The following is a 25,513-nucleotide window of genomic DNA, read 5'->3' on the forward strand; positions in this document are numbered from 1 at the left end:
TTTGGCGGCACAACAAATAGTGCAAGTAGGCCTCGCTAGCTTAATTATTGATCACTGTTGGTCAGCTAAACATACCCGTTTCTGTCGTCTTCTAGCGAAATAGCCTAGTCACATCTCTTTTTGAATTTAACCAGAAAGATATGTCGTTTCTGTCCTGCTGCCATTTAAACTGCCATATAATACCTTGGTTGATATATTTTATTATCAGGTAGTAGAAAACGCTAAACTAATATGCTAATGTATATTTCACAATCATTAACTCGTAAAAAGGGATTTCATAGCGTTAGCTCTAGCCCTAGGACAGTGAGCCCTTCTCACTCAGTTACTCATTCACCCAGCTTGTCTCTCACACACACACACACACACACACACACACACACACACACACACACACACACACACACACACACACACACACACACACACACTCTCTCTCTCTGAGGTTTAGTTACTGTCCACAACACCTCGGGACATGGCATTGCGGTAGTCTCATGCTGGTTACGAAGCTTTGCATGCAAACGCACAGCATGTCACACGCTACTTGAGATATGATAATGTCGAAGGAACAATCCTGATAGATGGCTGTTTGCGTCACGTGGTTTCAGAGCGGGATCCCTGGTAGGCAGCGTCTCTGATGGCCTAGGAGAGCTCAGGAGGTGTAGGTGTCTTGTCTGGCCGGAGTGGAGCGAGGCAGAAGTCAACGGGGAGAAATGGGATGGAGCCAAAGGTCCCAAAGATGGAAAACTGGGCAAGAGTCCAAGTGTGGTGCAGAAAATAATATTATGTTTATCATTCATTATTAAAAATAGTCTCATTCATTATAACAGTGCATGGGTAATACCTAACTATGTCCTGCATGCTGTAATTCTCATTAGGCTACAATGTTCTATGAAGAGCCTGAAGGCAAAGTTAGCCTGCCTTCATCTTTAAAAGTACACTCATGGAAACGCCCTTCAGAGTTCATTGTCAACAAGGTAACAAGTTACATTTTTTTGGTAATTTTGTAAATGCCCTTACTCTAGTAAATTGTTGAGTTGAGAGTAAGGGGTTGTTTTTCTGTTCATAAAGAATTTTCATAGGTAGACGAAGTGGGTTATCTTGTCTCAGTACACTACGTCGTCAGGCCTTTTTTCTTACATACAGCTACATACCTGAGGTCATAAAAAGGTCCTAAAAAGTGTCTGGTTCAACAGAAAAAATGTGTAAACTGGTTAACATCTGCAAGGTTCATGTGTAGTTTAATACAAAGGTTAACATTTACCAACGGGCAGAAAGGAATCTACAAAAAGGACATAGCATTAAGATAGATAGATATCTGTTAGACGTAGAGAGAATAATCGCTTCTCCACATCAAATTAATTTACTTTGAACTTCAAGTCTAGACAGATCAAAGGCAGCTAGATAGATTAATCTATTAACATGCTTCTCTGTTCTGGTGTCACACATTTGCCCCATCCCAGTAAGCTAATCGCCAACGCTAACACAGCACTTCAGAGTTGACAGCAAATTTAAAATGATATGTCATGTTTCTGTCCTCAGTCTCTGTTTATAGGTTCTATCAGTTCAGTTTTTCTATGTATACATCATATCAGAGTGTGATATATACTTTGCTTTTTTACAGACTCCTACAGTTGTTGAGACTGTTGCAGCATTTGACCTGATCCCAGCCAACGGTCATCTGATTGGCAGTGAGGTAATATCAGACAGAATGTGTATCGGTATGGGTCTAATCATATGTCTGTCCGTCCCTGTTATCTGTCAACAATTACTGAGTGTATGAGTGTGAATCTGACAGAAATAATGGTGGTCACTCCGATGTGGCACGCGGCGCTCATCGGTCAGGAATCGGGTAAAACAACCGAAGCATCAAGCGATGGGATTTTATGGATTGACTGCCTTATGGATTGTGATGAATCTACCTCCCTACTGGTGACTCGTTTAAAAGTCAACTTTAAACCCATATATCTCATCTGTAACCTTTGGTTCCATTTGATATATGTGTCTTATGTGTTGTTTTAAACTTGCCTATGTACGCGCTCCTTTAAACGCTACAAGTCTGATTGTGTGACCTGTGTTTTTCTTTTCTCTTATATTAATATTGTATCTTCAGCACCTTGGTCAACCAACTGTTATTTCAGATGTGCTATATCAATGCAACAAACTTGAAGTCAATGTCCCTTCCCTCTCGCAGATGATGAGGTGGATCATCAGTGAGATCGGCATCGTGTGGAAGCTGTGGTGCCATGGTGGTGTTGATGGCGCTGCAGACCAGAGGTGGAGGCCCTGGGAGCACATCTACTCTCTGTGCAAAGTGGCCAGCGGTCACACGCCACTCTACAACGCTTATGGGAAATACGTGGTCAAACTCTTCTGGATGGTGAGGTGCACACACACACACAAACACACACACACACACACACACACACACACACACACACACACACACACACACACACACACACACACACACACACACACACACACACACACACACACACACACACACACACACACACACACACACACACACACACATTATCAGTCCAAAAATAATCACTTCCCTTATGCTTGTGGTTCTCTTGAATCCAAAATGTCAATTGAGAAGCGTACAAGAAGGAGAGCAAGAGTAGAAGGATCTACTCTTGACCTTCCGAGCTGGAAAAACGAAATGTCTGAGGCACACCTGGGAAGGAGGGAATGAGGTCCTCCCCATCATCAATCTTTCTGCCGTTATCAGGCAGAAAAAGGCTTGGCTTTACACATTGGCTGATAAATACATGCGTCTTCAGTGTTTCCCACAGACCAGGTAGCAATGTGTGTGTGTGGGGGGGGTGTAGGACGTTGACTCTAGACGGGGGGGGGGGTGGGAAGATTAGACATGGACTCCTGACAGGAGGGGGGGGGGGGGGTAAGACATGGAGTCCTGACGAGGGGGGGGGGTTTGCGTTCGCTTATTCGTGTAATCGAGCAATCGTGCACAAAATACATTTCAAAGTGGACCGGCCCACTTCCTGATCTTCACGATCTCCAGTCCCGGCTGCAGAGCGAATTCAAATCGCCGGCACAACGGGCTCGGGGCCTAACACCGCAATATATATAAACTATAACCGCATTTCATATTAATCGCAAATATCCCGCTGCTTGGGGTTTTCCTTTGTAGGCGCGTTAAGAGGAGGCGCGGGCGAATCCGCTGTCAGTGCGAGTGCAGTGTATCAGTGATACGCGGGTTTATCCAATAACTGGTCGTGTATCTGCGCACCATTGGCATGAATGCGTGCTTGTCTCTGTGTGGGAGTGCGTGTGTGAATGAGAATGACAGGGAGAAAGAGTGCTATGCGGAGATGAATGAACGGAACGATATTTATATTTCAAAATCGTGTAAAAAAAACAACAAAAACACTATCAATTTGTGGCGCTCGGTGTTCATTCTGTGGCGCTGCGCCACACATTAGTCTATGTATGGGAAACACTGCTTAACTGGAGTCAGAGACCGGTCTGGGACCGATTTCGAATGTCAATAATGATTGTGTGAGTCTTAAGATTGGTTGAGTTTCAATGTCGAGATTTTCCTCGGCTACTCCAGGAAAAATACCAAAACAAACAAGAATTGAAAACTTCCCAAACCAAAACCGGGCCAAACTAAACTGTACTGTTTGTGAATAAATAGAGAATAGAGTTTTAACTGAAAAGTCACAGTTGAGTTACATTTGCCGACAGCAGTGACAGCCGTGACATTAGTCCTGTCAGTTTGTTGGATGGAAGGTTGTTCAAGGAGGTCATCACATTTTTCTATGCTACAGTACGGTGTGAAAGTTGCAGGCTTGTGCTCCTCAGTTCCTTGTTGCCCATCGTATATTTACAGACACAAAGACTTGAGCAAAGCCTGTCTTTTTAATGACTCAACAACAGTGCTCCCAAGCAAAGCCTAAAAGGAATAGGCTCCCCCTCTAGCAGTAGAATGCTTTCCCCCTCTCTCTCCCCCCTCTCTCCCCCCTCTCTCCCTCCCTCCTCCCCCCCCCCCCCAGACAAGCAGGCATGACATAGTTACCGTCAACCGGCGCTGCATGCCAGCCATAGCACTCCACCAGATGGTTCGAGAGTGAGATTCAAGCACCCCACACGCCAACACATCCAAAGCCTCTCACCCTATTGCTAGCAGGCTTGCCTAGCCCTCCATTACTACTGTGTCCTTATGCTAGATTTGTTCGAATCGAACCAGCTTATTGTCCTCCTGTACTGTATAACTGATGTATCGATGTAGCCCTTTTGGCTATTGGACAGGACAAGCCCCTTTGTTGTTGCCCTCTCATTCTTGCTCCAGCCCTCAGCGGAAATTACACAAGAGGTCGATAAGAAGGGAAACCTCACCTTTTTTTGTCACATCTTCTGTGAAGTAAAATCTTCCGTGAGGGAGTGCAAGATAAAAAGAGGCAGGGCTTTTATAAAGTAAGTCTCCTAAGATGAAAGTGAGAGATGTTTTATGAAGGGAGGAGAGTATGAAATGTTTTTTTAAAGCATTGGGACTCTGTAGCCTTTGCACGGTGATGCAATAGATAGGCAACTAAGACAGCTGGGAACAGTTATAGTCAGAATTTAGCCTGTGGTCCCTGAATTCCTGCTGTTTCTACCAGCAGTGTGAAACTCGAATCATAGATAGCCACGAGAGGACATATCACACAGCGCCGTTAATCTGTTTACCAGCCCGCATGAATCAGCCAATGACTGAGCAGAATCACTGTGTTGTTGTATGATACATTGTGATGCAAGTAATGAGTAGCCAATGGCTGGAATAAAGAAACTAAAGGAAAGGTTTGCGTGATGTAGTGGACGAATGGATTGCTTGGAAACTATTCTGCTTTAAAATGACTCACATTGAAACCAAAATCTATTATTATTACTTTTTTTTTTTTTATTGGTATGTCTTATATGATCTTGAGCATAATAATAGATGACATTTTCTCATTTTAACTAAGGGAATACCCTAATTAGAGAAACTAGTGTAATCCTACGTTGTTGCCACTCTCCACCAACCAGTTTGTGACGTTCTGCTGTGCTCCGAACTCGCGTCCTGTTAATTTTGTGATGTCTAAGAGCCTTTTCAGGGGCACTTCGACGAAGGGGCACCGACACTGAGAATGTATGCCAAAGCCATGGTGTGTACAGATGTTTGTAGCGCTTTCTGGCCAGTGTTTAATGTGGATGGCTGTTTACATTGTATTGTGCGTGCAATAAAATGTAAAGTTGTGTTGTTTGTTTTCGGGCTGGTTTGCTAAAGAGGCTAATGTAGCTAACAATAAACAGCGACTTGCCAATTTCATGCCACAATCACAAAGTCAAACAGGAACGCTATGAATGCTCTGAGACTGGAATCGACGTCAAACGTGCAACTCGGAAGGCTGGCGTCTGAGGATTCAGCGATAGTCCCTTCATGAGCTCTCGTCTCATTCCACACCGTACGAGACAGACGTTGTTGGCGTGAAGCTGTCTCTGCATATCAGACCTTGCTTCCGCAGGCATTTTCCAAAGCCAGTCCTTACGACAAAATGCCAGCGGTGGAACGAGGTAACAAACTCCGTCACTGTTTACCTATGTAAGGTTACAAAATGTCGATAGAAAGGGCTTTAAAGAGATGGTCAAAACACTCGATCACAGGTACCTATGCGTTACCTGCCCGCCCACACATTTCAGCCATTTTGAGATGCCATAACTATACCTACGGCAAGGTCCGTGAGCAAGTGGAGAAAGAAATCCATACCATTAAACATTAGTGTTTTTCAAAGATGGAAGTAACTTGAGAAAAGATTTTCATTTTTTTTATGCAGTTTTGCTGCCTAACCAGTATTTTACCCCTTCATAAGCATTTATATCGAAATTAGAAGTTAAAATTAACATACCGTGATATAATACCGTTACCGTCTATGCCTCAAATCATACCGTGATATACATTTCAGTCCATACTGTACAGCCCTAATTTGAACAAACTATCTTATGTTAAGTTCGAGGTAAGTCATGCTTTTTTGAGCAAAAACACCAGGGTAGCCGTATATCTCGAAACACCGATCAGTCCTTTGACCGATGATTCCTTTTTACATTTTTTCCTGTTTGCAGGTCTTTGTTATGCTCTTTGGAACCTGAGTCAGGAGGGAATTTCATCACGTACACGTTCACGTTTGTCAAATGTGTCAATGTAAAGTCTTTTCATGATCTGTCCATAATTAGTTATTTAATTTTTTACTTGGAAACCCCATGTGTTTACAAGATGCTGCATGTTGTTTAAGCGTCGCACTGTGAGGGCTTTGCTGTACGAGAGGATTGGACTTCCAGTGGAGGGTACTACAGTCAAGTGGGCAGCACGTAAAACAAAATGTACCACAATGAGGACGAGAGGCTCTTATAGAGTTGGAGTAGGACCAGACCGAGGGCTTTTCAGAAACACCAATGGACACTGTCTACTTTGATGTTCTTGAATTCTCACATTAACAGGAAGTAAAACATTCCCTGACCAACCAGCTCCGCACAAGCCACTTTATTCTGTTCCCATATTGAAGAGCGGTAAGTGTAGTAAGTGTTAATGTAACAGTGCAAAGCGTACCGGGCATTACGTAATTCAACACTTCATTCAATCGATAAAAAATGTATTCCATTCAAGTGTTCACAGGTTTTTATTAAATGATTTATCTATGAATACAGTTACAGTCAGTATGTTTATTATATTTTTGCTTCATCAACGATGTCATAGGAGTGAAAACACATGTGTTGGAAATCAGTTGACAAAACAAAAGTTGAAAGTTGTAATTTGTTGAGGTTACCATGGTTCCTCGTGTCCGTGTGTCTGTCAGGGCTGCTGGAGGAAGATGACAGTGGACGACACCATGCCGTTCGATGAGGAGGACAACATGCTCCTCCCTGCCTCTGCCACCGAAGGGGAGCTATGGCCCATGCTATTGGCCAAGGCCCTAATCAAGCTGGCTAACACAGAGTGAGTGGTTGCATGTGGCTCCACCCCAACAAAATACAGGTGTTGGAGGACAAAGTGAGAATACTGTAAAAAAACGACTTTAATGCTAAATGGTTGCACTGTAACTGCCTGGTCCTGTCATGGAGGACTATGACAGATGCCAGGTGGGAACATAGTGGAATCCTCTTAAGCCACTGATGCAGTCTTAATGTAGACCCGGCTTAGTGTTGACCTCTTTTACCGAGGTCAGTATTACAAGCAGACGGTAGGATTCCTATCCATGTAGCCTCTACGCTCATACGCTATGTGTTAGCATTAGCACCTCCTTATCGTTGGTAAAGTTTAGAGTGGAGCCTGGTAACACACAGACACAGAGAGACTCGCATTGCCCTTGCTGACTGGATGAAATGTCCATTTGACATAATGCGCTCTGCTCCGAGCTACTCTGCCGGGGTGACAGTTAGCCTGTGTGTGTGTGTGTGTGTGTGTGTGTGTGTGTGTGTGTGTGTGTGTGTGTGTGTGTGTGTGTGTGTGTGTGTGTGTGTGTGTGTGTGTGTGTGTGTGTGTGTGTGTGTGTGTGTGAGTGATGGGTAGCGCGTTGTGTCTAGGTGGTTGTTCCTGTGTCTGCAGAAGGTGGAGACATAAATGTTTCATCCGAGACAGGAAACAAAGAAGCCTCTCTTTCTGCAGGTGCATCATTCATGAGCCACAGTGACGGCGGATGGAAGTTTTACCTTCAAGCCGTTTTTAACCTTACCCCTGTGACTGCTTCGGCAGTTCAGTATCAAGAGTCACAGACCTGCTGCTCTATCTTTTCTATTTCTGTTTTATTTTTGTGTAAAAATGTTTACGTGGTGTCGGGGGTGGTGGTGGTGGTGTTGGTGGTCAACGTTTTGTGGTTTTGCCCTGGACCATTGTTGAGGATGGAGCTGTTGTTTTGACGGAGTTCCATCGATTGAGTTTGATTGGTGATTAAGGCCACAAACTGGACCTGTTGGCCCCTCCTGACTCCCGAAGGGGCTAATTTGAGACAACCATCTGTCTTAGAATGTCTGGGGGGGGGAACAATCCATAGAAGAGATCACACCATCAAGTGACAGACACAAAAACACACACACACACACACACACACACACACACACACACACACACACACACACACACACACACACACACACACACACACACACACACACACACACACACACACACACACACACACACACACATTTCTGTCACACCTCTGATGCTGGGAGGGCCAATCATCACAGCTTTCTGAACCCACATTGATGGAAGATTATTCAATCTTCAATTAATGTGTAGATTCATAGTTGGTTGAACATTACAATGTTAAATAAAGAACACAATGAAATACTTCAGCATGTGACTTGGGTACTGCGTAAACACAAAGAGACTCTACAGATGATAACAATGATGGGGGAAAAAATGTAAACACTTTGTTTTGTGTAACCTCAAATCTATGAGGTGACAATGCAGTAAAAGAGTGTTCAGTTGTAGTTGTTTTTTTTTTCCCAGGTGTGTATATAAATGTTGTGTGTGTTATTGTGTTGTTTTCTCTCTCAGTGCTATGTCCGAGCAGAGGAAGGAGATGGGCGAGTTCACCTTCATTCATGCCCTCACCGGCTGCATTCCAGAGATAATACCCATCAAGTAAATAAATTCTTTTTTCACATTCCTTCACATTCAATCTGGACCAGTCTTAGGGAAACTAGTAGAGCAATTAGCATTAACACTGCCAGGGTTAGGGGTTTCATTCCCGCTGGGGTCCAACCGATGCTAATATTGTAGTCACTCACGGTATTATAAGAGGCGGTGAACCAATGCCATATGGAGTTTTGCTACTGCCGGGATGAATCTAGCGAGGCTAAACACCAATTGCCTTCACTGTGTTTGACAACCATGCCAATAATGTGCTTAGGGCAGTGAAGCAAGAAAAATAAGTGTGGTGTTATAAAATCGACCCGATCTGTCAAAAATATAAATTTAATTGTGGTGCAGTGGTGGAGTGTAGCAGGGAAGAGATTTCCCCCTGCCTTAGCTGGTTAGCTTGTTGTAAGGTATTCTCCCCCTGGAGACCCAATCAACTGGCAGCGAGCACTATCCCGGCTCAGGTTCGTGACTCAATATGTACAAACTGATCCCAAACTGGTCTGGTATTACATGCAGGTATTGCTTGCCTCCCTTCTAATTGCTCAGCAAATAAAATGCTGGTGATACATAAAGTAAGTGTCTGCAAAGTAGTAGTTGTTTACTGTTTCTATCACGGCAAGGTAAAGCTTGTGTCCCATTGAGTCCTAGAAACAGCTGGGCTGCTTCTAGGATTCCGTAATGCTATACAGATTTGTTTTGGATTTGAAAAAATATTATTTAAATTTTAAGGGATCCAGTGAGATATATGTAATTTGATGTTTGCCCGCTTGCCAAGATTCAGAAGAGTTGTTAAATTCCGAATTCATCATTGTGTGTCAATAGGGGGTGTCTGCTGTGTGAGCATTTGCTTTTTGTTAGCTGCCTCCTATGAGTTGCAGAGAAAACCGGAAAGAAAATGCTAACCATGCAAACTCCCCTTATTGACACACAACGATGAATTTAGAATCAAACAGCTCCCCTGAATCTGGGGTAGAAAGGCAAATGTACAGATGTTTCAGTGTATCCCTAAAAATACTGAAATATACAACAGATATATAGGAGCTTAACTGTGTCTTCAATACTGTGATCTCTCAGATTCTTTGTGAGCGTAAGTCCGTAACGTTATAGTCCTATACTTGTTATACAGTGCCTTTCAGGGTTAGCTTTTGTCCCATTCCCATTCCCATTCTCAGTCCCATTCCCACTCCATTCCCATTCCAATGTGATTCAGGAAAAAATAAAATATTTTAAACTAATCAATTGGTCATAAACATCTTTTTTTGTTGTTGTTCTTTTCTAGATCTAGGAATCTGGGGAATATTTGGGAATACCTGACAGAAAACATTCCCAAATTCACCTTCGCCAAGGCCAGCTGTGCACAGGAAAAACCCGAGGCTGTGGAGTCTGCCGTAGGAAGGGTCTCCCGCATGAGCGACACCAAGACCGTGTCGCCCCTCCCAGTCAGGAACACTGAAAGAGGTAGAGTTGCACCTCCTCTTCATCCCACCCCCTCTTCATCCTCCTCCTCCTCCTCCTCCAGCACACAAACACGCGAATTTGAGACCCCTGGTTTAGAGTCTCTCGGGCCGCGGCTTCATCTAATCAGCCTCCACTTTGGGAACAATCCATTTGTTTGAGCAAACACAAGGTGCGATTACACGCTAAGGCTTTCCCCGTAGTGATGAGGATGATGGTCCCGATGAAGATGATGATGATGATGATGATTTGAATTTCAGATTCGGCTAAGAAAAAAGGGAAGGAGGAAGGGAAAGACCAGAAGACCACTCTGCCCACTACAGATAGTATGTGTGCCCAAACACAAACACACACACGCACAAACACACACACATACACAAACACACACACGCACGCACGCACGCACGCACGCACACACGCGCGCGCGCACAATCCTTTCTTCACACATTGAAATATGCAAACCTAACCCCCCCACCCCCCTACATACACATTTTCAGACTTGGCTAGAGAGCACTCCCCCATGTGATTCATTTATTTATCTTTAGGCCACACACAAGCACACTGGTATAAGCTCTTTGGCTTGTCCAGGAGTGTGTGTGTCTGTGTCTGTGTGTGTGAATGTGTGTGTGTGTGTGTGCTTGTGTGTGTGTGGATGTGCACAAACCGTACAGTGAGTTCCATACGTATAGTATGTTTGAGCGAAACCCTATTTTCCTCCCCTCCTCCATCCATAATTCAACTCGTATGGAGCATGACAATGAATATTTCATCATCATACAGAAACTCCATATTCTCTCTGGAAACACTTTACAATCAATAATTCCATCCTCGCATGGCAGTAATACACCTGCACACATCCATATCAACCTGACATGATGGCAGTTATTGTTATCTTTCATCACTTTCTGACTTCTTGCCCCCTCCCTCAAACCTAGTCAAGCCCATTGCATTTGTATAGCCAAGCTCAGTATATCACAGTCACGGTCTCAAAGGGCTTCACAGGTCACTAACCCTTACAACGCCACCCAACCTTAACCCTAACCCCCTCCAAAGGGCTAGGAGGAACATTTGAGAAGAGTGATCCCTCCTTCCAGAGATGTCAGGAGGGCAATTGGTGCCATAATGGAAGTATAACAAGCAAAGCTTTTTAAAGTCGCAAAGTATAAAATTAGTTTGGCCGGTAGGTTGACGTGTGTCAATAGTACGATTCTTAGTTATAGTTAGTTAGATTTTATTGATAAAGTTATTTAAATCACTGTTATCGATCAACATTGACTACAGATATTTCAGGGTTATTATAAGCTGCAAGCTAGATACACATTGCGACTTATAAGTCAAACGAAGTTTGGAAATGGGAAAGGTGTATCGTCCTACATCAGGGATGGGCAACTGGCGGCCCGCGGGCCGCATGCGGCCCGCATCCTCACTCAGTGCGGCCCGCATCCTCACTCAGTCAGGCCCGCACATAATAAAAAAAAAAGAAAAAAAAAGAAAGAATAATAATAATTGATCGAGTTACAGAAAACTCGGTCAAGAAAGATGAGAAGAATTCATAGAATTCGAAGGCAAACCCATGCGTCTAGTTTGCTTAGAAGCGATATCAGTCATTAAAGATATCCACTTAAGTCGCCACTACAACTACTACAACTGCTTGTTGGGTTTGAGTTCATTGAGTTGTTGCACTTAATGTTGGGCCACTGTTTTTCAGTTTTTTGACTTCATTGAATGATGATGTATGTGAGCCCTTTGCACTGATAAAAATACTGACCATTCATGTGGCTGTTTGAGCATGGAAAACATTAAATAAATGTATGTTGGTTAAATTAACATACCGTACATAGGTTATGATTCTGGATGATTTTTTAGGTAGTGGCCATCCCCAAAATGCACCAGAATACAGGAAATCATATCTACCAAATTCAAGATTGTGTAGCTTCTCTCAGCTCACGTTTAGTTGAAGTGTGCAGTCATGTGGCCCTCCGATGGTTATGATGAAAAATGTGGCCCTCTTTATCATGAAAGTTGCCCATCCCTGTCCTACATGTATGTAATGAGCTTCAGGGGCTGGAGAGGCTGCTGGGTTCGGATACATACACCAGCAGGGGTAGACGGCTGGCCGGGGCTTATCGTCCACACCTTCGGTGTACCAAAACCCCCGAGGGCTCGTAGTCAAGTGCAGTTCACAGGGCAGCAGGGAGCAGGAACCAGAACATAGGCTCTTCTGATGAAACGCCCGTCCCCTACCAGCACTTTTATCTCTCAGGTCACAGGCTTGGGAGTGGCGCACGGGGCTGACCAGCCGCGGGGGTGCATTAAATTAGTCGGGACAAGAACAAACGCTTGACATTTAACACTAATCACTATTGAATGATGGCGCTCCCTGCCGCGACAAAGTATAATTAAAACCTACCTGTCCTGTTACTGCGGCTTGCGTTGGCAGGACACTTGCATGTTGAGTCTAATGGCCGTGTAACACGGGTTGCTCGCACCCTTCCCATACGAAGTAGCTGCCATGTTTTTTGATACAAGAACCAACCATCAAATAACCAATGAAATTGCTAGTGTTTTTCCTGCAGCATTAGTGTCAAAAAATGTAATCGTGTTTTGATAGCCCAATGCAGTGTGTTATGTGTTTATCAAGGTGTGGACGATAAGCCCCGGCCAGCCGTCTACCCCTGCTGGTGTATGTATCCGAACCCAGCAGCCTCTCCAGCCCCTGAAGCTCATTACATACATGTCGCATTCATGAAAATTGCTTTCGCATTCATGAAAATTGCTTTCGGTGAGCCCCAGAAAAAATTGGAAACCGGCTTGCCTGTTTTGATCAAAGAGGAACAAAAACATTTGGTGTGATTCAAATGTTTTTTGCAGACTGGTGGATCCCACCCCTCTTTTCCTGGCTGCCCCTCTCCGCTCTCGTATTCACCCACCTTATTATTCTGACACTAATCGCCGCTGTGCTTCGTCTGTCGCGATCCCACTTGTTTTCCATAATTACCGAGTAGAGGCTTAACATCATGGGGTGACATTAATATGGAAAGCGGTACCAATCTACTGCTCCTTGGTGCCTCAGGCAATGGAAACCCGGCGGGTTTCTTGAAAAGCATGCACACAAGCAAAGACCCTCGCACACACACACATACACACACCCACCTATTGTCCTCTCTGTTGCGATGCATGGATCACAATACACTGTAGGAGCCACTTGCACTGCACTTCAATACTTCATGTGCAGCATCCATATGTGCCCCACAAAGCTCAGTCAATAGCTTTAGCTCTCTCTCTCTCTCTCTCTCTCTCTCTCTCTCTCTCTCTCTCTCTCTCCTCTCTCTCTCTCTCTCTCTCTCTCTCTCTCTCTCTCTCTCTCTCTCTCTCTCTCTCTCTCTCTCTCTCCCTCTCTCTTGCTCCCGCTTGCTCTCTCTCTCTCTCTCTCTCTCTCCCTTTTTCGCTATCTCTCTCCCTATCTCTCTCTGTCCCTCTCCCTCTCCTGCTCCGTGCATTGTGGTGCTTTAAATTGATTTTCTGTGTCTCCCAGGCCCCCGCGCTCTCCAACACACCAGGATGTGCTGCAGGGCAGCACTGCCTCTCGTAGATGGCCTGGGTAGTTGTGTGGCCTTATTTAAACCTGTGAGAGATGGCGAGAGCTAGAGAGATGGTTTTTATTGTGTTTTGTGAAAGGGTGATTTCTCTGTTTCACCTTTTGTGCCATTATTAGATTACGTGTTTTTTTTTCCCGCTGAAGATTTGGTAGGCACATTGTGCATTGAATTATTACCCCAAGAGCAGGAACAAAAAGAAAACAATTTTCTTTTGGTGGCGTGTGGCTAACTAAGGGAAATGTGAATGCAATAATCCACAATTCCACACGCACCTGTAGTGTGTGTGTGTGTGTGTGTGTGTGTGTGTGTGTGTGTGTGTGAACCAGTCAAATCTGTGTGTGTTTCTCAGGTGCTGAAACCCCCTCTGCTTCAGAGCTTGTGGTGTGTGCCAGCTTCCGTCCAATCCAGCTCCTGGATGAGATGAAGTCTACAGTGCGAGATGAAATGGTTAGCTCCAAGCCTACCTTTCTTATGTGTATATGTGTGAGTGTGTGTGTGTGTGTGTGTGCGTATACAGACATAAGTGTGTGTGTGTGTGTGTGTGTGTGTGTGTGTGTGTGTGTGTGTGTGTGTGTGTGTGTGTGTGTGTGTGTGTGTGTGTGTGTGTGTGTGTGTGTGTGTGTGTGTGTGTGTGTGTGTGTGTGTGCTGTAGCTATGCTTATTGAGTAAATGCAGAGATAAATTAGTTATGGCCGATGACCTGCAGGGATCCCCCTTCAAAGCGAACTACTTTTTTAAATATTGGAGAATTGGGAATGTAAGCTATTATATTAGTAGTAATGGTCTTGTTTGGTCATTGTTTTTATTGTCATTAGTCAATGATTTGATTGAGAAACATTGTTGTGTTTGAAATTGCCACAGAGGACCTCATGCGAGGCCTGGCAAAAACAATGATTTTCATAAGCCTAGGTTACGGTGTATATATACGTTGATTTAGGTTTTAACAATGCTACAGCTCTCTTGATGCAAAAGCCCATGATGCACTCTGATGTCAGAGCCATATAGCTGCCCTTCTTTAGTCCAGCAAGAGGACTAGAGAAGCCACTCCATCACAGGCTGAACAAGCAAGTGTGGACGTTGTATCAGCGGTGGGGAGAGAGATGAGAGGCCGGGCTTCTGAACTGGGGGGCATGTGGTGCTCTACTTGGACGCCCTGCCCCGACAGGCATGGCTCCTTTCATTATTTACTCTCCCCCTGCAAGAAAATCCATTTTAAAGTATCTTTAACCTTTCTCTGGTGAATCAAACCCTAACATGTGGATCATGATGATCCGGTTTGACATCAGACCAACGTCCAGTGGCACTGGAACAGGATTGGCCATACAATTGTAGTATGTAAACCGTTTATATGTGTAAACTAAATGATCATGCGTGTTGGTGTGCATGAAACGGCTTGGTGTGTTTGCGCGTGTGTGTGTGTGTATGTGCTTGCGTGTGTTTGTACGTGTATGTGTGTGTCTGGGTGTGCGTGTATGTGCGCCTGCGTCTGTGTGTCTGTGTTTTCTTCACCGCCACGTGCAGGTGGATTCGTCCGAGTGTCTGCGGCAGTACGGGCTGTACCGGCTCCACAGCCACATGGTCCTGCTGACCCGGTCACGGGAGGGCCCGCTGGAGCCCCCGCCCGAGCCCACCCCGGTCCCCCGCTGGAAGCTGGTGCGGCCCCGCGTGAAAGACCACTCCCTGGCCACGGACGAACCCAGAGGTGAGGGCGACGGGGCTGAAGAGGGTCATGAGGGGTAGCCATCGTGAGACCGTTCTGATCGCCACGTTTGCGTTTCACAATGAATCTCAGTCTGCCCATGACTGCTGCTGAGTCTGGCAGCAGTTGATTATCAAGTATGGCAGCCAAAGGAGTTATACTGTAATGAGCCGTGTTAGAAATTATGTTGGGCGTGCCGAATTAAAAACGCATGATGATTCTGTAGGAGGCATGAACTCATGAATGGCTTAGGCTAAAGGTAGGAAGTATGAAGCGACTGAGGGACTTCATTTAAAGAAATTTGCCTCCATATATGATTGTGTAGGGCAGCATCAGCAGCATCAACAGTATTAGGAAACGTAGTTGATTGGATGGCTACAAACTGCCGACTGAACACTGCATTTGCGCCTTGCCTCGAGCTCGCATGCTGTTTCTTTTTATGTTATCTTGTTATACGATTGCATGAGACCATTTCTGCTGGAATGCACTAGATCCCTCCATGAATCAGTGATCACACTTAAACCTCTTTGTTACTGTGAACATCAGCTGTGCGCGTGCACGTTTGCACCGCGCATGCACAACATCAACACCATGCACGTGCACATTAGCACCTTGTGCACAGGCACACTAACATAGCTGGTAAAGCGTAGGGGAAACACTTATTCTGAGAAAAGCCTTCTGTGCATCTGTATTGGTTTTTAACATCATTATTACGTTTATTTTGGTTCAAAACTGTTCTGAGATTGCTACACTTTCCATGAACTTCTTTTTACATTTTTTAAGACACTTCTTTCCCTCATCGCAAATTTAGCTTAACCTTTAAACTTCTTTCGAAAGGCTTTCGCTGGGATCAAGGCCAGACTGAGCTGCAGAAAGAAACAGAGTATGAACTGGCTAGATGTGGTCTCATGAGACGACATGCCTGGGCTGTCAGGACAGATATGTGATAGATGAGTGTGTATTTACTGACGACTAGTCTCTTTAGCAATCTCTTGTGCAGCGAATGACAACAGACGCATGTTATAAGGGATGTAGGGGGTCAGGCTTCTTGCTCAAACATTGCTCAGGGTTAGGTCCTGGTTATGGGGGATTGAACCCAGTACATTTGGGCAGGGTCCAACGGCCAACGAATACACAAAAAAACGACACGAAAAATGTGATGGAAACAGTGAAAGGATACGGTAAGGTAAATACATGCTTGTGATGGGTTTACAGAGGAATGCACATCTCATTTTGGGCAACATTCATCGCATAAATTGCCAGACTTTTTTGCGTATTTGTAAATGCATATTAGTTTGGAACCCCTCAGTTCATTTTGTTCAGTTCAGTGCCAGCCATCTTGCTTGTTTATGAAAATGCCTGAACAGCTCTGAAGAAGATTTGAAGAAAGGGAGTGGGGCAAGAGGTCTCCGTGTTGAGGGTTCCTCCCCTGCCCCTCTTTTCTTGCAGTGCCCCCCGTGCCGAAGCTGGACCGCTTTGTGGAGGTCTTCAGCCCCCTCGCTTCCTACCAGCCCAGCGGCAGCAGCGGCCGGCCCCACCCACCGCAGTGTGTACACCCCCGGAATACTCATCTGTCTCTCCGTCACTCTGGCTCTCTCTGTCTAGATCCCTCTCACTCTCACACTCCCCCACTCCCTCACGCTCTCTTTCTCACTCTCACTCTCACTCTTTGCCCGGACCTAGCTACGTAAAGTCTGCACCCAGTTGCTAAATTAGAAACCAAATGTGATGTCATGGCAAAAATAGTATATTTGTATGTGCGTCATGTCCAACATCATACAAAAGACTAGATGTAGGGAGAAAGCTATGACATTTATTATTTATTTTACTTAACAGGGTAGTAGAACTGTAACCAAACATGAAGCAAGCAATCTGGAGTATGCATGTTGCTAGTATGAGAGAGAAAGAAAGCTTGAGAGAGACTGTGTGTGTGTGTGTGTGTGTGTGTGTGTGTGTGTGTGTGTGTGTGTGTGTGCGTGTGCGTGTGTGTGTGTGTGTGCGTTTGCAAGAGAATGTGAGTATCTCTGTTTGTAAGGTTCTGTTTGTGTGCTTTTCTGCATGTGTGTGTGCGTGTGTGCGTGTTACAGGGACGGCAGGCAGAGTAACCCCAGAGGGTTCTCCACCTGCAACTCGGCCCTGTCATCCTTCACTGAGGCTGGGGAGCAGGAGATCCAGCAGGAGAGCTCTGATCCCAGATCAGCTGAATCACCCAGCAACCCTGCTAACAACCAGGTGCCACCACACCAGAGTCCTCATGCTCCACTCTTTAGTCCCGTCCTGTGACCCTCCCAAGGCCTGCTTTACTTTAGCGGGTTGAGATTAGATAAATTAATACAATTGAGGTACATTTCAAGTGTTATTAAATGTATACAAACGCACACAAAAGAATAAAGCGATGAGGCTACACAAAATGAACACCTCAGGAGAAGAACATGGATAGAGAGATAAGAAAAAGTTGTAATAGTAATGTCATTCTTTTGAAGCCTCACATTTTTCGTGTCTTTTTTTTGTGCATTCGTTGACCGTTGGACTAAACCCTGCCCAAATGCACTGGGTTCAATCCCCCATAACCAGGGCCTAACCCTGAGCAATGTTTGAGCAAGTAGCCTGACCCCCTGCCTCCCTTATAACATGCGTCTGTTGTCATTCGCTGCACAAGAGATTGCTAAAGAGACTAGTCGTCAGTAAATACACACTCATATATCACACACACACACACACACACACACACACACACACACACACACACACACACACACACACACCTGCACCCACCTCTCCCACTGTACACCTGTACACCACAGACGTTGCTGCCCCCAATCCCCCCCACACCCCCATCTTTAATGTCCCTTTATTGTCTGTGAGACAGATAAGTGGAGAGAGAGTGAGTGAGGGAAGAGAGAGAGAGAGGTGTTGGTGGGACAACACAGCGCAACAGAACCAGACGTAAATGGACGTGCCTCCTAACAGACGAATGAGGGTTCACCAGAATATGGGAGAACTCGTTTGGGAACACAGTGAAGTAGAACGAGCCTGCGTGTGATGGAGAGAGATCAAAAGGGAAAGACCGGAAGACAGGGAGAGAGAGAGAGAAAGAGGGACAGACACAGGGAAAGATGGATACAAAGATAGGACAGGGAGAGAGACTGAGAGACTGACAGCGAGACGGATCGAGAAAGAGGCAGACACTGGGAGAGATAGATAGAGAGAGAGGTCAGGAGGGACAGACAGACAGACAGACAGACAGACAGACAGACAGACAGACAGACAGACAGACAGACAGACAGACAGACAGACAGACAGACAGACAGACAGACAGACAGAGAGAGAGAGAGAGAGAGAGAGAGAGAGAGAAAGGTTGAAAGGGACAGACAGACAGACAGGGAGAAGAGAGAGACAGGGAGAGCGTCTGGTGATGTGGTAATAGCGGGCAGAACGTGTGGGATTTTTAACCAGGGAAAGGGGTCGTGTACTCCTGCGATGGAATAAGCAGCGCAATTAGATGGTGCGTCAGTGTCTGTCTCCCTTGGGGGGAATCATTATGGCGCTGCACTCCTATAACAGCGACGGAGGCAGGAGGAAAAAGAAGAAGAAAAAAATAACATCGAGCTTGAGTTGATCGCCCTCTTGTGTAACTGTGACCGGTTAAAGTGGGGCTAGGCCGGCGTGCACGCGATCGCGCACACACTCGCTTTTGGTGTAGGGTTCCATCTGTAAATGTGGGTGTGTGCTGGTGGCCGGTTCCAGCTCCAAAAGCACCCTGCAACACATGTATGGTCATGGGTTGGGTGTGAAGAAATCACTGCATTATTGATCTGGCCAGGCCCACAGAGCCCGGCTTTGTGCGAGAGCGATCGCAGGGTTGTAAAAGAGGAGAAAAAAGATGGCATCCCATGATTAAGGGGGCCCTTTCTCGTTCACTGTTTGGAGTAGGGCGAAAGCATCAGCCCCGCATTCACCGCATTCACCGTTTGAATAGATGAAATTTAGATAAGCACCCCGTGTCACATCGGTTTGCACGCAGGGACCCTACTTCTTCCTCCAATTAATTTCACTACAGAACCACTGCTCAGTTGTTTAATATCTGCAAAGCATAAAGTTGCACGGAGCAACTTCTTTCACAGGCTTTTATCGCTGACTTCTTGAATGATGAAACGGAGAGTACCTGATAGTGCAGGAGAGCGACCTCACATATGTCAGTCTTTAACCAGGGCTGACCTGATCTCTTGTTCCTCTCAGAGGCCATCCACACTGCAGAAAGTAAATCAAAGTTCTCTTATAAAACTGTGGTCAAAAGTCCCTGGAGGTGTTAGTTGGTTGGTCAGTGTTTGTGTGTCTTAAAGCACACTATTGGCTCTGTAGTTTTTAGCCAATTGTATGCTGTTGCTTTATGGATTAGAGGATTAGGACAAGTACTACAATGACACATCATGGGCCCACTGCACAAGCACGCCATTTGTTTCTGTTCACCTCAAACAAAACCATACCCAGTCACAGAAGGGAAATCCAACACACCACACATACACATTAAAATTCATACATACACATACACACACAGTCACGTACACTCCCAGCCGCCTGAAGATATTTGTCTCTGTATCACAAATCACAATACTGTCTGTCTGGTCGCTGTGACTCACGAATGATGCACATACACACACACCCCCCACACACACACTGACTCACCGTGGTCCTGGCCTGGGTGGCTTTGAAGTCACCCTTCTTATTGTGAGCTAAGAATAATGGCACTCCCTCCTCGAGGAAGGGAAAAACACGTTAGAAGAACGAAGTTTAAATCGCGTTTGCGCGGGAGGAAATGTCAAGCGGTCGGGCGACAGGTACGGCGTGTTCTTAGCGCTAGCTTGGTTACCATGGCAGTTGGGATGGCTTATTTTCAGCCTTTCTTTTCTCCTCATGGCCACATCGCTTTCTGCCTCGCTCCAGAATAGAACACTGTATGCCTGCTGCTATTGGGGGGATAATGCCGAACAACAGTATTTAATGCTATCTGTATCACGAAGAGAAGCTTGGCAACTCGTGTGTGTGTGTGTGTGTGTGTGTGTGCGTGTGCGTGCGTGCGCGCATGCGCGCACGGAGTAATTCGAGCTGATGTATTTGTGAGCTGGTGGCCCTCTTGGTGTGTGTGTGTGTGTGTGTGTGTAGGGTTTAGGTTAAGAAGGATAGATAGAGTACTCTATTGAACTGAAATATAACTGTGGCAGCAGCAATCTAAAAAGGAGCATTTTTATTTGTGTGCGTCTCTCCTCCGGTTCTTTCTCGACAACCGTTCATCCGATCGGCTTCACACTCGGTGGGTGCCTTGCTGAGGACCCAAGGAAGAGAGTGTCGGGTGTGAAGTCGTTTGGATGAGCGGTTGTTGAGAAAGCGACAAGCAGCCAAACCGAAGGCCAGGCAATCGGTTTTGTTTTGAACAGGCAACGCACTAGTACGGACAAATGACAGACCAGATGTAACTTAAAAAATACACACAATTAGGTTTGTACGTCAAATGGCTAAGTATAGATGAATACAAAAACTACTGTACTAGATAGAAAGATAATATATCTTTTTTTTTTACTTCAGTGCAAGATATTACTATGTGCAATTAAAAGAGCACTACATTTTGCAGTGCCACTCAGATGAGTGATCTCCAACCTCCTAATAATGGTCCTTACGGCAGCGATGGTCCTTACTGATGCGCTATGACTCATACGTTGCCTTTTTTTTTGGTTATTTTACCTCTTTTTGGCCTACCAATAATTTCCGTAAAATATATGACAACAGAAAAAAAGTCAAATGAGTGGCGTGCGTAAGCGCCACCACAGCTTCTGGTCGCTGGCTGACGGTCGCAGCGGATTAGTGACGGCTGTCTCCTGGTGGTGTGTGGGAGCAGGGGAGGAGTGGTGTGTCGTCCCCGTCCCCCCGTCCCCCGTCCCCTATCCCCCCCCCGTCCCCCCCTCCTGTCACATGGACTCATGTCTCCCCAGCGACGCGCAGCACAGCAGTGCCCCAGCTGGTGTGGAACCACTGGAGGGTGCAGGCGTAGATCCTCCACCCGCCCCGCCAACCACTCCCCCGTCAGCGATGCACCGTCCGCCCCGCGACCCTCCCCTTCTTCACCGACCCCCCCCCCCCCACTCTCTTTCTCCCCCTCTTCCCCCTTTTTTCACTGTTTCTCTTACCCCCTTTTCTCTCTCTCCGTCTCTCTCGTCATCTCTCCCACTTTTCCTATAACTATGTCTGTTATGGCGGCTTATATCTGTCACTTAATCATCCCCTCTGTTTATTTGTTTTTATTTTTGCAATCTGTTTTCCTCCAGCCTAATCATTCTCTCTCTCTCTCTCTGCCTATCCCCCTCTCTGTGTACGTCCCTTTAGGTTACTGCAGAGGACGGCAAGAAGGACGGCGTCGCCACGACCAATGGTATAAGCCTTTCTGTTCCCTAAAGCTTGTCAGCCATTGATACGCGCACAATGGGGCCTAATAATGGCATGCACGGCTCTCCGAGACGCCACACAAACATTGACTCAGCCAGGGCCACACGGTAGCCGAGCCCTGCTGCTTCTCATTCATTCCACGCTATGTCTGTGACAAATAAATGGAAATAATAACAATTAGAATTACTGCTTCAGCATAGCAGGATGAGGCTGTACCCATTTGACAAGAAGATAACAGCCTATCCCCCCCCCCCTTCTCCTCTCTTTGGCCAACCGGTTGGTTCTGAGGCTCTTTGAAGATGCTTGTGGAATTAGGCCTGGGGAGAACCAGCCAATTACCTGCCTTCTGCAACCCCCCCTCCCCGCTTAGTTGCTTAGTAACACCTGCGAGTGGAGCGAGAAGACCACCATTGCTCAGCAGCAGAATAGCTGGCCCCCCGGTCGCCTAGGCTCCATGATCAGACGGTCTCTCTCTCTCACTCTCGCCCTCGCTCTGTTTGGAGTGGAGCGCTCGGGGGCAGAGTGAGCTGGTGGGTGTGTATATTTTTGGGTTCATTTATTTATTTATTTATTTATATATTTGGTATCTTTTGTCCCTTTTTTTTCTGGGAGATAGAGGAGGAGGTCGGGGGGCTAGCCTGTGTGTTTGTGTGTGTGTGTGTGTGTGTGTGTGTGTGTGTGTGTGTGTGTGTGTGTGTGTGTGTGTGTGTGTGTGTGTGTGTGTGTGTGTGTGTGTGTGTGTGTGTGTGTGTGTGTGTGTGTGTGTGTGTGTCTGTGTGCAGTGCATGACGGCTGTGGGTGTTTGGTGAGTAGGAGTGTGCGCGCGTGCGTGAGCGCTTGCTTAGACTATGCCATTATGTGGGAGTTTGGCCATTTCAAATCAACATGTTTAAGATAAGGATTTGAGTCTTCGATAACTTGCAGTGAGTCACGAGAGGAAAAGGCACTGCTGCCCACAGCATAAAAAGATATCACACTCCATATATATATACATCCAGTATGTATATAAACAAATAAATAAATAAGTATGGTTTCTTTATCATGCTTTAATTTGATAAAAAAACAGGCTAGAGAACCCCGCATTTCCTTAATTGCCATACGCAGAGTTATTTTAGTGAGAAATATACAATATAATATACAACAATAGTATAAGTAGGTTGCTTTGAGATTAAGGATAATTCTTGGTTGAATGAAAAATGATCGGACCAAGCGGTAGGAAATTGTGAATTAAAGATGAACTAAAATAAAACCTTGCAGTTGCGGTACCAGAAAGGCAATGCCGGTAGCAGTAAAAGTCAAATTACCTATGGTAACCGCAGAGATTGTTTCTGAAAGGCAGGGTACCAACTAAGTGCAGTGTCGGTAACGGCAAACCGAGATGTATCAGACCTTCTTTTATTTCCAAAGGGCATGGCCGACAGTCATAAGAATGCAATGCGCAACCAGCAAGACCGATGGCCTGGTAAGTGAGTGTGTTGTTGTGGTCCCTCAGAGCAGCACGGGGCCGAGACAACGGGGGGGCCACAGGTAGAGCGACCCACTGCGAGGCCCACCCCGCTGCTGGCTGAAGCCCTCTCTGCTCCTCCTCACGTACCACCGCAACAGGATCCGTGGGTGGACATGGACCACTTTACTAAATGCTTCCAGTAAGAGAGACACACGCACGGGATAGACATCGTGGACGAGATTGAGATGAGTCAAATTCGCTCCTCAACGTCAACCATTTGTGCAACATGTCGATGAAAGGGTTAGCGTGTGTGTGACGGTGACCGAACACATGCATGCACACTCCTTCTCCCCCAGGACGCTGCTGGTGTTCCATAAGCCACACTCCTACCCCTACCAGCGTCACCAGTCCCAATTTAAGGTGAGCCTGGCGAAGCAACCCCTCAGCTCCTTTTCACACCGCATCTCACGTATACAACGTATTCGGTGTTAACTTGGTGTGTTTCTGTTTGTTGTGGCCTACAGGATGACATCTTGCCCTCCAGCCCCTCCAAGAGCGGGTCCAACGGAACGTCCAGCCACTCTTCTGTTGGACAGCTTAGTCATCAGGTACGCACGCACGCACACACACACACACACACACACACACACACACACACACACACACACACACACACACACACACACACACACACACACACACACACACACACACACACACACACACACACACACACACACACACACACACACACACACACACATGGAAGGCCGAAAGGGTCAAAACAACGGCCAATTGAGGACACTGACAAAAATCAGTGTCAAACACGGTGTTTAATGCACCATTTTAGTGGTTCGGAAAGATGTCTTTTACAACGCTTCCCTCAGCTCTACAATGGCGTGAAGGACGACGTAAAATACGGCTTTATAACGCGCTATTTAACATGGTAAATGAAGGGCTGTGTCAAGAAATCGATATGGCGATATATCGGGATATTTAGTTTGCCGATATCAATATCGATTTCCAGATCCAACTATCGATATTTTGAGGAAAAAAAGAAAAAACGATATTTATTTTTTATTCACATACTGACTTTATTGTAATCGTTGTTTTTATAATATTTAATATTCACTTTGTGTCCTCTATGTGTTCTCATACAAAAATCTGAAGTCCAAGTAGGCCATTTACTAACGGTTCGAAGAATAGTCGACTCTTGAAAAAAACATGAGTTGGGTTACAATATGTTTGTTTACAGATGTTGTTAACATACTGACTTTGTTGTATTCATTGTTTTTATAGTATTTAATATGCAATTTGTGTCCTCTGTGTCCTCATACAAAAATCTGAAGTCCAAGTAGGCCATTTACTAACGGTTCAAAGAATAGAGGACCCTTTGTTTACAGATGTAATTAACATCATATTGACTTTGTTGTATTCATTGTTTTTAAAAAGAATACTTAATATGCACTATGTCTGTTCATTATGTTGAGTGACAAGACAAGGCATACTTGTTGTGCTGCATATGCACTTTATTTACATAAGTTAATTGACACAAAAACACACAAGAATTTTTTTATGTTTTCATTGTCAGTGTGTTTTGTCCAGTTAGTGCAATATTGAATTGCATTTGTTATCTTGATGTTATGGCAGCTGCAGCAGTGTTTGATAATTTGCCAAACCAAGATAAATTGGAAAGGACGTTTTTAATGAAATTGTTTTGACTCGATTTGTGTTTGTGGTATATCGCGATACATCGCGATATATCGTGATATATCGAGATGTATCGTGACAAGTGTATCGTGATACGTATCGTATCGCGAAGTCCTTGACGATACCCAGCCCTAGTAAATAGCACGTTCAACATAGCGTTTTGATAATTGTCAAATGAACCCTGCATCTCGCCAGTTATTATGAACATCCTTCACCCAATCAATGATAACCAAAGTCAGACCACACCAATCCATTAATGATCCACTTATTTTCACTTAGATCACCACGTTTTATCTCCCGTTTTATCTTTTTGTTTAGCCTATGGTGTATTGCTAAATTGAACACACACTCAAGGAACTAATGATGACGATCTAACCTAAAAGGAGGCCATGTCTTTGTCATGCTGCAGACAAAATGTTTTCGCTCACTCATTGCCGTACTGCTTCAAAATACTTCAGAAGTTTCTACTTCAAAGAGTTCAGTTACTAGATTGCTGGAGTGTGCATGTGATGTGTGTGTGTGTGTGTGTGTGTGTG

General features: G+C 45.3%; 1 protein-coding gene across 1 annotated transcript in view; it reads left to right on the forward strand.

Annotated features, from left to right (window-relative positions):
- adgb (androglobin) overlaps nucleotides 1-25,513 on the forward strand; it is a 58,517-nt gene that overhangs the window by 338 nt on the left and 32,666 nt on the right. Inside the window, 16 exon segments of the mRNA XM_056581302.1 lie at nucleotides 606-765; nucleotides 876-974; nucleotides 1,622-1,693; nucleotides 2,192-2,377; nucleotides 6,840-6,979; nucleotides 8,543-8,629; nucleotides 9,909-10,087; nucleotides 10,345-10,410; nucleotides 14,033-14,130; nucleotides 15,205-15,385; nucleotides 16,832-16,928; nucleotides 17,470-17,614; nucleotides 21,761-21,806; nucleotides 23,313-23,466; nucleotides 23,624-23,687; nucleotides 23,792-23,875. Coding sequence (XP_056437277.1) covers nucleotides 606-765; nucleotides 876-974; nucleotides 1,622-1,693; nucleotides 2,192-2,377; nucleotides 6,840-6,979; nucleotides 8,543-8,629; nucleotides 9,909-10,087; nucleotides 10,345-10,410; nucleotides 14,033-14,130; nucleotides 15,205-15,385; nucleotides 16,832-16,928; nucleotides 17,470-17,614; nucleotides 21,761-21,806; nucleotides 23,313-23,466; nucleotides 23,624-23,687; nucleotides 23,792-23,875 — 1,858 coding nt within the window.

This window comes from Gadus chalcogrammus, chromosome 21 (assembly GCF_026213295.1).
Source record: "Gadus chalcogrammus isolate NIFS_2021 chromosome 21, NIFS_Gcha_1.0, whole genome shotgun sequence".
Lineage (NCBI taxonomy): Eukaryota > Metazoa > Chordata > Actinopteri > Gadiformes > Gadidae > Gadus > Gadus chalcogrammus.